This window comes from Dermacentor albipictus, chromosome 8, assembly GCF_038994185.2.
Source record: "Dermacentor albipictus isolate Rhodes 1998 colony chromosome 8, USDA_Dalb.pri_finalv2, whole genome shotgun sequence".
NCBI classification, from domain to species: domain Eukaryota; kingdom Metazoa; phylum Arthropoda; class Arachnida; order Ixodida; family Ixodidae; genus Dermacentor; species Dermacentor albipictus.
Genome location: NC_091828.1, coordinates 131,193,834 through 131,206,468, shown reverse-complemented (window position 1 = coordinate 131,206,468; position 12,635 = coordinate 131,193,834). Strand labels below are relative to the sequence as shown.

Sequence of the window (12,635 nt, the reverse complement as noted above, 5' to 3'; positions counted from 1 at the left end):
TTTCCTTTCTAGCTTTGTAATACATACAGGTCTACAAGAATTTTCCTAACTGATTTGCCCTTGTCCATATTTGTGACCTCACAGTGCTTATAGAAAGGCCGTGGAAGCCCCAACAAGACTTGCATGTGCTGCTCCAGTAGAAGGCCTCACAACTGACTACGGCATTCTTGCCTCCTTCCCCATGCATACCCACTATCTATATACCGGCTCTTATAGATGCTGCACACAGTTCCCATAGTGGTGCCACCTGTGTTAGTGCAATTGTGCATCTAAAGCTTTCAACAACTACACACAGTGTCGTTGCATCTTCAGTGAGGGCATGTTCAAGCTAGCCAATTCATGTTACAAACGCCACTCAATATGCCTATAGTGGCACCTAATGCCAAGGAACTTTCCTACCATATTCTAAGCTTCATTTCACAACATTCAAGCTTTTCGGCACTCAAATTGTACAGCAAGATTGCGAGGTTGTGTATTTTTTTTCACGTTATTTCACGCACTGCTTTATGGCACTCATCACCTGACATTGCACTTTGTCTCCTATTTTCCACTTTACCTTACCGCTGTTTACACCCTCACAAGAGAAGAAAATTGGGCAAGTTGGTATGGATACATGATGGAAATGAACAGCGTAACTTTTACGCAGATCGTGGGCAAGGAAGAGACACACAAGTGCCGATACCCGGCCAACTTGTTCCAACTGCCCGCCCTAGCTTTTCTTCTACTCCAACAGTGAAGCTGTTTGAGCAAGAAACTGGGATATCCATGCAGCACTCCATTGTGCGTCCTTCGAAAGTTTCTACTGAGGACATTTTCTGCTACAAAACCCACCCTTTGTGCAATAAACACCAAATAGGAACAACTGAGGTATATAGTATAGTGAGGGGGGGGGGGGAGAGGAAAGTATACACTTCATGTTGGCAGCCAGAAAGTAAAGAAAGACAAGATGGAACGGGAGGAAACCAATCCACCGAAGCCATAATGACGACATACCGGCACACTCACCCCGTAGCCGGCAACTGGTCCTATGCTGTGGCCCAGGTAGGGATCGGCATACTCCCGCCCATAGCTGTAGTAGAGCGAAGGGGAGCTGTACGCGTGGGAAGACGGAGAAAGTCACACACTGGAAAAGGCACATTCACTATGTGCGGCAGGAAGCATTACCCTCGGCAGTCAACGAGGGATTAAGTGCAGGCAAATGACCCACACACACAGCCCACAGTAGTGTTTACACACAAGTATGGCAATGCAGTCTAGGGTAAATAAGGGCACTATCTTTCCGTTATGTAACCGCCGACTACTACATACCAACAGCCCTGAAGACAAGGGAGGCATAAAAAGACAGCAGTTTGGGCATGTTCAGGAAAAAATAAAGTACTGTGAACTAGAAATTCAGCCGCACCAGCTATCAGGACACTGATCACATATCTCAAGAGAGGAGCTCAAGTTATACTAACAGAAAACATTTAAGCCTCCTAGTTCAAACATGAAAAAAAGCTTTCTTGAGTCATCAAAATAAAATATTTTTGCGAAACATCCACTGTCTTTTCCAAAGTAGTCATAAAGAGCAAATAACAGTCTCCTCGAAGGTCACAGTGCAACTATGACTTGCAGCAGTTTATACGTGGCTGATCTAACATTGTAAATTCCAAATACAGCGAAAAAAATACACATACACATGAAGAAGACACGAAACACGCAGACAAATGCTACTACCAACCGTTTATTCCAATCGACACACCCTAGGATTTTATAAAGTGAGCCACGCACAAGTGTCATATCCCTTTTCCCTTGCTAAGGTGATAAGCATAGCTAAAAACTAAAAAGGTGAACAATACTGCTGCCTGCTTTAGACAGCAGAATTCAAGAAGTCCAGTTTGGCACTGTGAAAAAGAATAGATGCTTCGCTTACACAGATAGGTGAATTCCTGTGGATATGGAATGCTTCTAAAGCCACTCAAGCCGAGTGGTTTGCAGACTTGCCTAGGTTAGTAGTCTCAGAAAAAAGTGCCCCGCAAGCACGCGCCATGATATGGGCAACCAAATGTGCATAGTTGTCCTCTTTTTCTTAACTTGCAGTGTGTGCTCCCTGAGCCGGTTATTAATGCACCGTTCGGTTTGGCCGATGTACACATTTCCACACTTCAAGGGAACTGAATATACCACTCCTGTTGCACACCCTACGTTGGAGTGTTCAAGTCTGGTTTTGCAACTTCGCTTGCTGTCAATGCAAATCTGAGGACAGAGCTTGGAGAACTTATTAGGAGCCGTAAAGACCACAGGAATACGATGCCTGTTCGCGACTTTCTTATTCAGGTTGTGCGAGACCTTATGTGTATAAGGCATTTACAGTTTACTGTTATAGACCTTGTATTTTGAACACATTAAAGTTGTAGTGCAGCTCCGTCTGTTCTAATCAGTACGTATTTACACAATAAGTTACTAACACACAGTGTAACAGTTTTAATCTTTGCAACATCGACCACACAAACAGAGAAGCCACTCACCCTGCCACAGCAGTGTAGGAAGCCACGGCTGGCTGTGCAGCTGCAGCTGCGGCCGCATAACTCCTCGCCGCTGCCGCTGTATAGGCAGCGCTTGCTGCATACGTGGCCTGCGTGCAACAACAGTTTGACCCATAAACCTCTGTACAGCAACAAGTGAGCTAGTTTTGGTCATGCTGCCTCTCAGCATGACTTCACAGGAATACAAACATGATGACGAAAACACAAAACCATAACGTTCTGTTGTGATTTGTTTTTATCTTTGCACCATTAGCAGCAGACATCTAAGGTGCACCCTTTAACCCTTCAATTGCCAAGCACAAACTGCTGTTGTCCCCCCAGTTTGTATTGTAGCAAAATGTGCGTATGTGTCACGTCCCACTTTCTTCATCCTTGGCACTGTTGACAAGACTAAACATCTGCACTCTGTATCAACATCAGCTTAAGAACACCCTTGCACGTCCAGGATACAGTCGTCTTTGGTTTGCAAGAGTGAACCATGCTCACAAAACTAATTTCAGCGAATGCAGTCGAGATTGGGCAAGCTTGCTTATTATGCTGTTTTGTATTATTTTACGACAATATGTCACAAAAAATTTGAATTTCAAATGTATTGAATGGATTGCAGCATGTAGTTGAGATACCTTATACGGCAGGGAAAGATAAATCTGCAGATAAACTGAGGTCAAACAGGCCCATTTACATATGTTGGAGTGTTTAGCAAGTTGACATTTCCAAGTGCTTTTGCAAAATTCCGGAACATTGTTTTACGTCAATATGGGCTGACACGATGTCGCCAGATACTGTCACTCTAGTAAGCATGCAAAGAAAGGAAAAACCAAAAAGAAGACGAACAACTTAATCCAGTTTGAGTAATAAAGAGTTGCATTTATATTATGCAAGAAAAAAATCAGAAGGGAGGGGTTAGTAAAATGCAGAATGAGTGAAATATGTTTGGAAAAAAAAAAAAGGTAAACTCATTGAGTCGAACATTCTCAAATACGAATAAAAAGGAGATGCATACAGCAACAAATATTTTCTAATATCACCTTCAGTCAAACCAAATCAAGGTGGTAGAATGACTCTGAGCATTTTATGATGAGTCATCATAATTACAGAGTAACTAAATAATTGAATATTGCAAAGTCAGCCATGCTACGTGTCTTCATAAAGGACCAAATCCCCCGCTCGAATTACATGCACGAGTTATGCAGGGGCCTCAAGCATATATATATATTTTAAGGTTGCTACCGACATGTCCCATGTCAAATGTCGCGTAAAACACGGTACTAGTGCTTTCACCAGAGCAGTACTCTGCAACAATACATATCACTCAGAAATAAAATTGAAGTAAGTTAGGTTACCAGAATGGCCAATTTACACTAAGCTTAATGTTTGTACTCTATTCCTTGCTACCACTGCATAGATATGGCAAAAATAGGTCGTGTCCACAAATGCGGACGCTGTGAGTGAAGGGGATACGAGCTATTTCTATCAAGTGATAGCAACTTCATTGGTATGAGGCCTGAACTTTGTCACAAGTGACATTCTCTCTCAACAGCTGGTGTGTCAACTTCAACTGTCCTGACATACTCTCAGCCCGCACACAATGCCTCAGTGTTGTGTTTCACTGCTTTACAGAGTTTATTTTGGTTTGGTTTGGATGAGGGACACCTGCATCTTGGTGCTAGCCAACACTTTGCTTTTGGAGCTCAAGCTCTTTGAAAGAAATGGTGGCATGATTCCTTTCCCGTTCATTCCTCATGCACAAGTCCTTCCTGTTTTTGTCCTCCTTCCATCGTGTTTGTCCCACGGACTATCTGAAGCATCCTCTTGGTCAGTTGTACAGTCAACGTCCGATTTTTTGAACTCCATAGGGGCCATGAAAACATCCGAAAAATCTGGCAGTTTGAAAAAATGAATGCATGTCTTTTACTACCCTTAAGGGCTCGAATCGTCACAGGCACATCGGAGAAGGCCTGCCAGTAGTACACTCATTAGGCAGATTGGTGTACGATTGGTGCCCGACAGGAGATGGCGAGTGGACACATGCATAATTAAGGAATACATACTGTGTCCTGTGGCAACTGCCTCATCCCATACTTATGCTTCACTGCAATACTTTCATGTGCGCTTCGCCGCATAACACTTGTGTCGAGGCGATGCTGGCTTTCAGAAACAGTCACTATGCAATGCACCTGCTTTCCGAGCTTGGAAGGCATTGACGAGGATTACAAGGCAGAGTCAGCGCCATTACTAACAGCGGAGAATTGTTTGAATGAAAAACGTGGCACAGAACGGCAAGATGTTTAAAGGGTTTGAGACACCAAATTTTGAGGATATAAAAAGCCTGTTGCAGGCTGCTTCTGTATGCGAGGACACTCACGAGGTATTGGACGCTCCAAACATCACAAAATAATTTTAATTCAGCTCCAAAAAGTCATTAAAAGCTCCTTCTCGTGGTCGAGACCCATTGCTAGTGCGGCAGTTATGACAACACTGCGGAGGAACGAAAATATTGACGTCATAGCACACTAGCACAAAAACGTGACGTATGATGAGTAGCAATGAAATGCCGATTACGTAGCCTGCTGAGCCGAGCGACCGAGTATAGCCTCCACTATGACCGAGCTACAGGCATACAGTAGAACCCCGCTGTTACGTTCCTCACTGCTGCGTTTTCCCGGCTGTTACGTCGCTTTCGTCCGGTCCCGGCATAGCTCCCATAGGATCCAATGTATTGGGTACCCTGCTGTTACGTTGTAGCTGTGAAAACGTTCCCGCATGTTACGTCGCAACCTGGCACCCCGAACCCGGCCGGGCAACGCGCGCCAACCGCCATTTTGACGACTCTTGGCCAGGCTTGGCTACGGAATTGGCTACAAGACCATGGCCTCCGATATCACCCCCCTTGCACGCGCGTGGGTAATCTCAGAGGCCATAAAAAGCCGCACGCGAGTTGGAGAGATTGCCACTAGATGGCCACTGCCTCGTCAGCCGAAGCGAAAAACCCGCGGGCCTGCAGCAATCCAGTCTTTCTTGTTTATGCGGTTCAACCCATCCGAGTCGTCCGTGTCCTTCCGTCAACAACTACGCTGCCTACGCTTCGTCAGGCCTCGCTAATCCAGTCTTTCTTGTTTGTGCGGTTCTACCCATCCGAGTCGTACGTGTCCTCCCGTCAACACCTACGCTGCCTATGCCTTGTCGGGCCTCGCTGACACCACGAGCGATTTGTCGTGCTTTGATGGCGTTGCATAAGCGCAAGGCGCTTTCCCTCGAGGAAAAGCTGGATGTTCTCAACGCAGTCGACAGGCAGCCAGTGTGGAAAAGAGTCGACATCGCCAAGGATCTTGGTCTGTCACCCTCGACGCTTAACAGCATCGTCTCGAAGCGTGCCGAGATACAAGGGAATGCCGCGCTCTTCGGCCCGAAAGCTAAGCAGGCTCGTGGCGCCAAGTATGGAAACATCGACGAGTCGCTTCTTACTAGGTTTAAACAAGCTTGCGCTGCCGGTGTTAACTTTGACGGCAGCATTTTGCGCGAGAAGGCGATGGAAATAGCCGACCGACTGGGCATCAGTGTCTTTGCGGCGTCAAATGGATGGATCGACCGTTTCCGGAAGAGGCACGGCATCGCGTATAAGACGGTATCCGGGGAAGCAGCAAGCATAAACTTGGAAACAGTCGACGATTGGAAGGCCACACTGTCTGCCATAATTGAGGGGTATGAGCCTCGTGACATATACAAAGCCGACGAAACGGGTCTTTTCTTTCGGGTGCAGCCATCCAAGTCATTACGCCTGAAGGGCGAAGCATGCCACGGAGGCAAATGCAGCAAAGAGTGATTGACGGTGCTCCTTTGCTGCAACATGGATGGCTCGGACAAGCTGAAGCCATGGGTAATCGGAAAATACCGAAACCCACGGTGCTTAAAGAACATTCGCCTGCTGCCATGTCACTATAGAAGCAACAGTCGTGCATGGATGACGGGTTCTTTGTTCGAAGAATTTCTTCGTTACTTCGACAACAAGTTGGGCTCCCAGTGCAGGAGTGCTGTCCTTTTTCTGGTCAGCTGTGCTGCCCACCCGAAAGACCCGTCGTTTCTTCGGAACGTTAAGCTTGTTTTTTTTCCTTCAAACACTACAAGCCACTTGCAGCCGTTGGATGCCGGTGTCATAAAGAACTTGATGCAGTCGTACAGGAAGTCCATCGTAAAGCGCTGTCTGGCGCGCATTGATCGCGGACAGCAGCCTACGATCGTTTCGATACTGGACGCTATGCACTACGTCGCTTCAGCGTGGACTGCAGTGAGCGCGTCAACTGCACAGCACTGCTTCGCGCAGTGTGGCTTTCGCATGGACGGCGGAGAGGAAACTGCCACGGAAGCTGAAGAGACGGAAGCAGCCTCTCATGATCAAGAGCTGAGTGAAGCTTTGAATGCGCTGGGTGCCACGAGAGTCACATATGACGACTACGTCACCGTGGATGCTGCTGCCGTGACGTCCGAGTGTCGGAGTATCGCCGAGATCGTTGCAGACTCTGTCGCGAGTGAAGCCTCAGACTGTGGTGACGACGAGGAGCACGAGCCGCATGATTCCGGGGAGTTCGCGGACCCGAGCTTTGGAGAAGCCGTCACGGCTCTGGACCTCCTTCGCAGGTACGTCGCACCTCAAAGCGACGCTGAGAGCAATGCGGCTTTCCAGGCCATCGAGAAACGCGTGGTGTTTTCCAGCAAGCGGAAAAAACGGCAATCGACCATTCTCGATTTTTTTTAAGACCTAAGCTTACTTGATGTCGAAATAAGTTGTTTCAAGGCAAAGCTGCACTGGTTTCATTAATTTTCGGACCTTTCCTCACTGTTGCGTTTTTTTTCGGCTGTTACGTTTTTTTTTCGCGGTCCGGTGAAAAACGTATGAACGGGGTTCCACTGTATAGAAATCCTTTCTTAACGCAAAGAAGGGGTAAGGCGTGCAGACACGGACACAGGAGGAGAGAATTAAGTGGGCAACATGAACGCCGCACGGCGGCCCGCGAACGGCAAAGAGTGTACGGCAAGTAGCCGTGCTGGTAACGTGGACAGGCCTTTACACATTCAGTGTAACACTAGCCAGCCGGCTCCGAAAGGGACCAGGATATGCGGCGTTTGTGTTTTCCACTTCTCTCCTCTTGTGTCGTTGTCGTGAATGCCTTACCTCTTCTTTGCATTATGAATCCTTACCAATTAGCTCAGCTTTCTGTCGTTCTAAAAATGCTTTCTCTATGCTACAGGCTTCTAGAACACTATAACTGAGCTAACCCTGGCCCCTGAATAACCGAGACATGCACAGCGCTGTAGCGGAGAGCAATTGACGTAGCATCTGCGAGTCGCATAGTTCAGCAGCTCAGAGCGGTGTTTCGTTCACTTGGCATTTCTCAAAGTGTAAAGGCCCGTCCACGTTACCGGCACAGCAACTTGCCGAACACCATTTGCCTTCCATGGGCCACCGTGCAACGACGGTTTTGCTCGCGAACGGTGAGATTTCCTTGCCGTAGAGAGGATGGCACCGGGACCCATTTATGCGGCAGCCGTACGGCGAAGTGGCCAATCAGCAACCGAAGAGTGGTCACTCTAGCACCAACGGCAGCCTCACCGCCGCTGATCGTTCGGCGGCGCCTGTATCATCGCTAGGCCTTTTCCGGTTCACGTCAAAGCTAAAGGTGAGAGCGTTTCTGAGTGAATCACCGACTCTCACAAGCCGCAATATTTTCTTACCGTTGTTGTAGCTCTTCGCAATATAATTCTAATAATTCAGACGTGCACTTCGAGTCGCTAGTTGTTTACCTCTGCTGGCAGAGCAAGCGTATGCGCGAGCAGACGCAGCAGCATAGTTTTACGTCACAATCTTTTGTGACCCATGTGACCAACCCGCATTGAGTTTCCTCTCCTACGATCTCTAGCATCACCCGGAGCCCAGGAACTGAAACAGAAATCACTCCGTATAATAATGCTACAGTGAAACCTCGTTAAACCGTAGTTGGCCAGAGCTCAGAAAAACTACGTACTAAACGGTATGCAGTATTTATTCACTTCGCGCGATGACAGCGGCCTCAAACTTACTGAAGCTGCGCAGCTTTTCAGCCAGCCCCCTCTTCTCGGCAAACACTCGCATGGCAGATTCCTCGTTGGCGTTACGTATTCTCCATGCATGCGCGCAGTAGTGCTGCAGAAGTCCCGGGGGCGCATTTTCATTGCTGGGTGCCGGAGTATTGAATACTTTTGTTTGGAATAGAGTTACATTATCGCACCCCTGTTCTCGTCGCGACGATTGCATTCATGAGGCTGACGTAACGTGTAGCTTCTACCACTTTCCGTGTCGTCCTTATCACTGTCGCTAGGCGACACTTCGGCAACAACAGAGGCAACGATGGCGAAAAGTTGAACCTCGTAGCCGACATGTCTTTGCGGTCACAGCAGTGCTTCCGAGAAACTTCTTCGCATTCCAAATACCACACACCGTAGTCAACAGCAGATCCTTGTCGCGTACCAGCGTCTACTTCTCCGTGTCACATTCGATAGCACGGACGATGTCTAATCTTTCTTCTATGCTGAGCCCCCGGCGTCTTTTTTATCCGAGCTTCGAAATGACGCGAGTCCTCGCTTGCACGACGCCATAATGCTCTCTGGCATGGCGTCGAAATGATGTTGATGTTGATGTGGCTTCACGCGCAAACGCACAGGGCGCTTGGAGGCCGTTGTTCTGATCTCTGAGGCTTGTTGTTCTGCCAGGCCGCCCGGTGAAGACGACGCACCGCCGTGTTTGCGCGACGAAAAGTTGAAATGCTACGTTTTAACCGATGCATACACAATAAGCTGGTACGGTTTATGCGGATACAAAACACACAATGTTCAATGGCCGCTGAGTTGGGAATTTGACATTACTACTCTTAAAACGAAACTACTGTTTAAGCGGGTACGGTTTAACGAAGTTTTACTGTATTATTAAATTATTTATCGGGTATATTTGAATCCTGTGGTGTGCATCATGTTTCCTGAAGCAGTACACAACGCTTGAATCGAAGAACCCATGAACGATAATTTTCAAATCTCCACCCCTTTAATAGCAAACGCTGAGACAGCTAGGCTAGTGTTGCAACAGTGGCAGCTATGGCTGCCAGCAGATCTGTGCGCGAGAGCACCGGTTTAAGGAAGCGAGGTAATCAAAACGGCGGCCGTGGTGGCTTTTATTAATGTTGTTTCAGGCCAGTAATCATGGAAAAAGTCGGGAAAATCAGATGGCGAAGGGTACCTGCGTCCGAAATTTCAGACATTCTTATAAATTTGACTCTATGGGGTATATGATGGTGCCACGAAGCCATCCAAATTATTGGGCGTCTGGAAAGTCGGTTGTTGACTGTACACTGGCAACTCCTCCAGCAGAGGACATGGCGTCAAAGACGATTCGCTACGATTCCTCTGTTACTCAAACCATCATTTCACAACTTTTATTCCCTTTCAATAAAATTACAGATAATCTTCCCTGATATAAGCAAAAGTTCCCAGGGTTTCGCCCCAGTATTTCTAGACTATTAAAAATCCCTGAGAAATCCGTTTTCTTGGTTGGTAGGCACCCTGAAAGAGCCAAATGTTTTGAATGTTTTATTGCAGGTGCCTGTTATGTGTTGTTTCCAGAGAGGGTTATGTTGTAGCATACGATACGGCAGACTTCTGTTAATTAAACTCCAGTCAATTCAGCTCTCTGGTTAATTTGATGCTGACTGAAGAACTCCGCCAATGCCCATACATTTTTATGGGCCCAAACTTTCATTATTTCAATCCTAAAATTTACTTCTGCCAAATAATTCGAACTTGACCAGTCAGCATACATTTACCTGGCTCCTATGGTGATCCCAATAGCTACCCTTTTAGTGACAGCATATGTCTCAACGGAGTTTAGGGTACAGTGCATGCACTGAACCTGTCATCTACCATAAAAAAACCACCCATTTTCGGCCTCCTCTATGAATATTTTCAAGCAATAACTGTAGCTCACGATGTGATTATGTTATTTACTCCTTTCCCGAAAAAAATCTGACTGCCGTTGTGTGACAGACCATTTTTTCTGATAAAAAAAATCGGGCACATGCAAGGTTATACAGTCAAACATCGATATATCAAATTATTGCGTATACCGAACACTTTCTATATCACCTGGAAAATTGCATGCGTTATTTATTTCGAACGAGGTCTGCATATATCGAACTTGGCCACCCCAGACCACATGCGCTCTGTTGACAGGCGGTGAGCTTTCCCGCAACACCTTCAAGATAGTGGTGACGCGATAGGCGCTGTGAAGGCACAGCAACTGCTGCACGCTATAGCTGTACTCATCTATCGTGCCGAGGGTGCCACTCGAACGTAGCGGCGTATGCATGTAGCAGCTTGACTAGCATTTGCTGCATTGACTCTTCCTCGGTGCCGCACTGTGCACCATCCGCGCCTCGCAAGGACTGGCGGTTTGCATCCACAAAGATGCGTGACAGCGTGCGCTCACTGGGCTCACTCATAGACGCCTTGGCAAACACCACTTAATAATTTTTTATTGTCAGCGTTTCAAAGTGCTTCAATTGACTGAGGTGGTGATCGCAGCAGAAGTAGCGGCCAAAGGAAGACGCTGTCAAGGTTGATCCTGCAAGAGCTGATGTTGCCCTGCTACCAACTTCAAGTGGGGCTGTAGCTGCTTTGGCCCTTCTATGCCACTACTGCGGCGTATTAGAGGGCACCGGCCTATCGCTTGTGGATCGTTTAGACTATGTTGAGGGCTCCATGCTTAAGCACATGGCTGCCAATAAGAAGCAGGCTACACTGCTGCAGTACTTTGAGCCAAATAAATAAATACAGTCGCCGACCGATTTTCCGGACTCCGAAAATTCGGACATGCCCGATTATTCGGTCAGCTTCGCAGCACCGCCATTCTCCCCATAGACCATAATGTATAACAACTGCCGAAAGTTCGGACACCTTGCAACCTCTCGTCTGATTTTTTGGACACTCCTTGAGCCAACTCGGTCGAGAGCGCCATGCACCGACTCTGACCGGTGCATGGTTCGACTTGCTGAACGCCATTTTTGTTTTGAACGGAGCTTTCTTGCTGCCCCACGAAGTGGCGCTACTAGAAATCCCCGCTCATCATCATCGTTTCTGCCTGGTTCGATATTCGATAGAGTGGCTCTGCAGCAGTTCCGGTTTCACCTTAGTAAGCCATGTCAAGACAATCCAGCAGCTGATTTGTTTCTTCGCGCACGACGCTGCGAGCATGCCGCATTTTTTCGTTTGTGTGACTGGTGTCGGCACGGCGGTGTTTGCTTTGTGTGCTGTGTCGAGGTTTCGGTGATCCAACGCGGCATACGGAAACATCTCGTCAAGTGTCTAATGGCGCCCCGACAGTGCCCGCGCAGACTGCGCTGCGGAATGACATATCCGCAGTCCCCGTGAGGTCCGAATAAACGGTCGGCGACTGTACTTGGTGTGCAGCTTCAAGCGAGTATTTACTGCGCCACGATTGGGGCGCGATCGGGTATCATAGTTTGGAGTGCGCATTCAATTGCGCTGTGTGCGATTGGCCTAGGCTGCGCCGACTTCGCATGGCGGACGCAGTCGGCACGGCCTAGGCTAATTGCTTACAGCGCAATCGACCGTGCGCTCACAGCTGACAAAGTTGGTGCGGCCTAGGCCAATTGTGCGTGGCGCAACCAAACACGTGCTCCGGACAACGATCCCCGATCACGCCTTTGGCTCATTGATTGATTTTCAGAAGTTTTTGACGCATTTTTTTATGTAACTTTATATATCGAACTATTTAATGATCACAGCGCTGTTCGATATATTGAGGTTCGATTGTACTTTGTTTAGGAGCTTTAATGTCATTTCTACCTTAGTTTTCTACACTGGACACAAAGAAAGCAGGGACGCATTTGAATTGGAAGAGTAGTGCCAAATGAATCAGCAGTCAGTCAGTCAGTCAAGAACTTTATTGAGGTCCTGAGGGGGTTTAAGCTGTTGGAATGAATCAGCAGTGTTTTTTTTTTTCTGCATATTTCTTCATTCGACCTGCTGGATAACTTGATCAATTTTGTCGGCCCCACCAGGGTCAAG

At 47.5% G+C, this 12,635-nt stretch overlaps 1 protein-coding gene across 5 annotated transcripts in view; it reads right to left on the bottom strand.

Annotated features, from left to right (window-relative positions):
- Positions 1–12,635, bottom strand: part of LOC135898265 (RNA binding protein fox-1 homolog 3-like) — a 571,669-nt gene that overhangs the window by 12,250 nt on the left and 546,784 nt on the right. For 4 of the 5 annotated variants that reach the window (XM_065427120.2, XM_065427119.2, XM_070524467.1 and 1 more), the window contains 2 exons: positions 2,508–2,614; positions 994–1,090 (listed from right to left, as the gene is read on the bottom strand). In XM_065427120.2, the coding sequence (XP_065283192.1) occupies positions 994–1,090; positions 2,508–2,614 (204 nt within the window). The remainder of the gene's footprint in view (positions 1–993; positions 1,091–2,507; positions 2,615–12,635) is intronic. The other variant, XM_070524466.1, reaches the window with a different exon arrangement.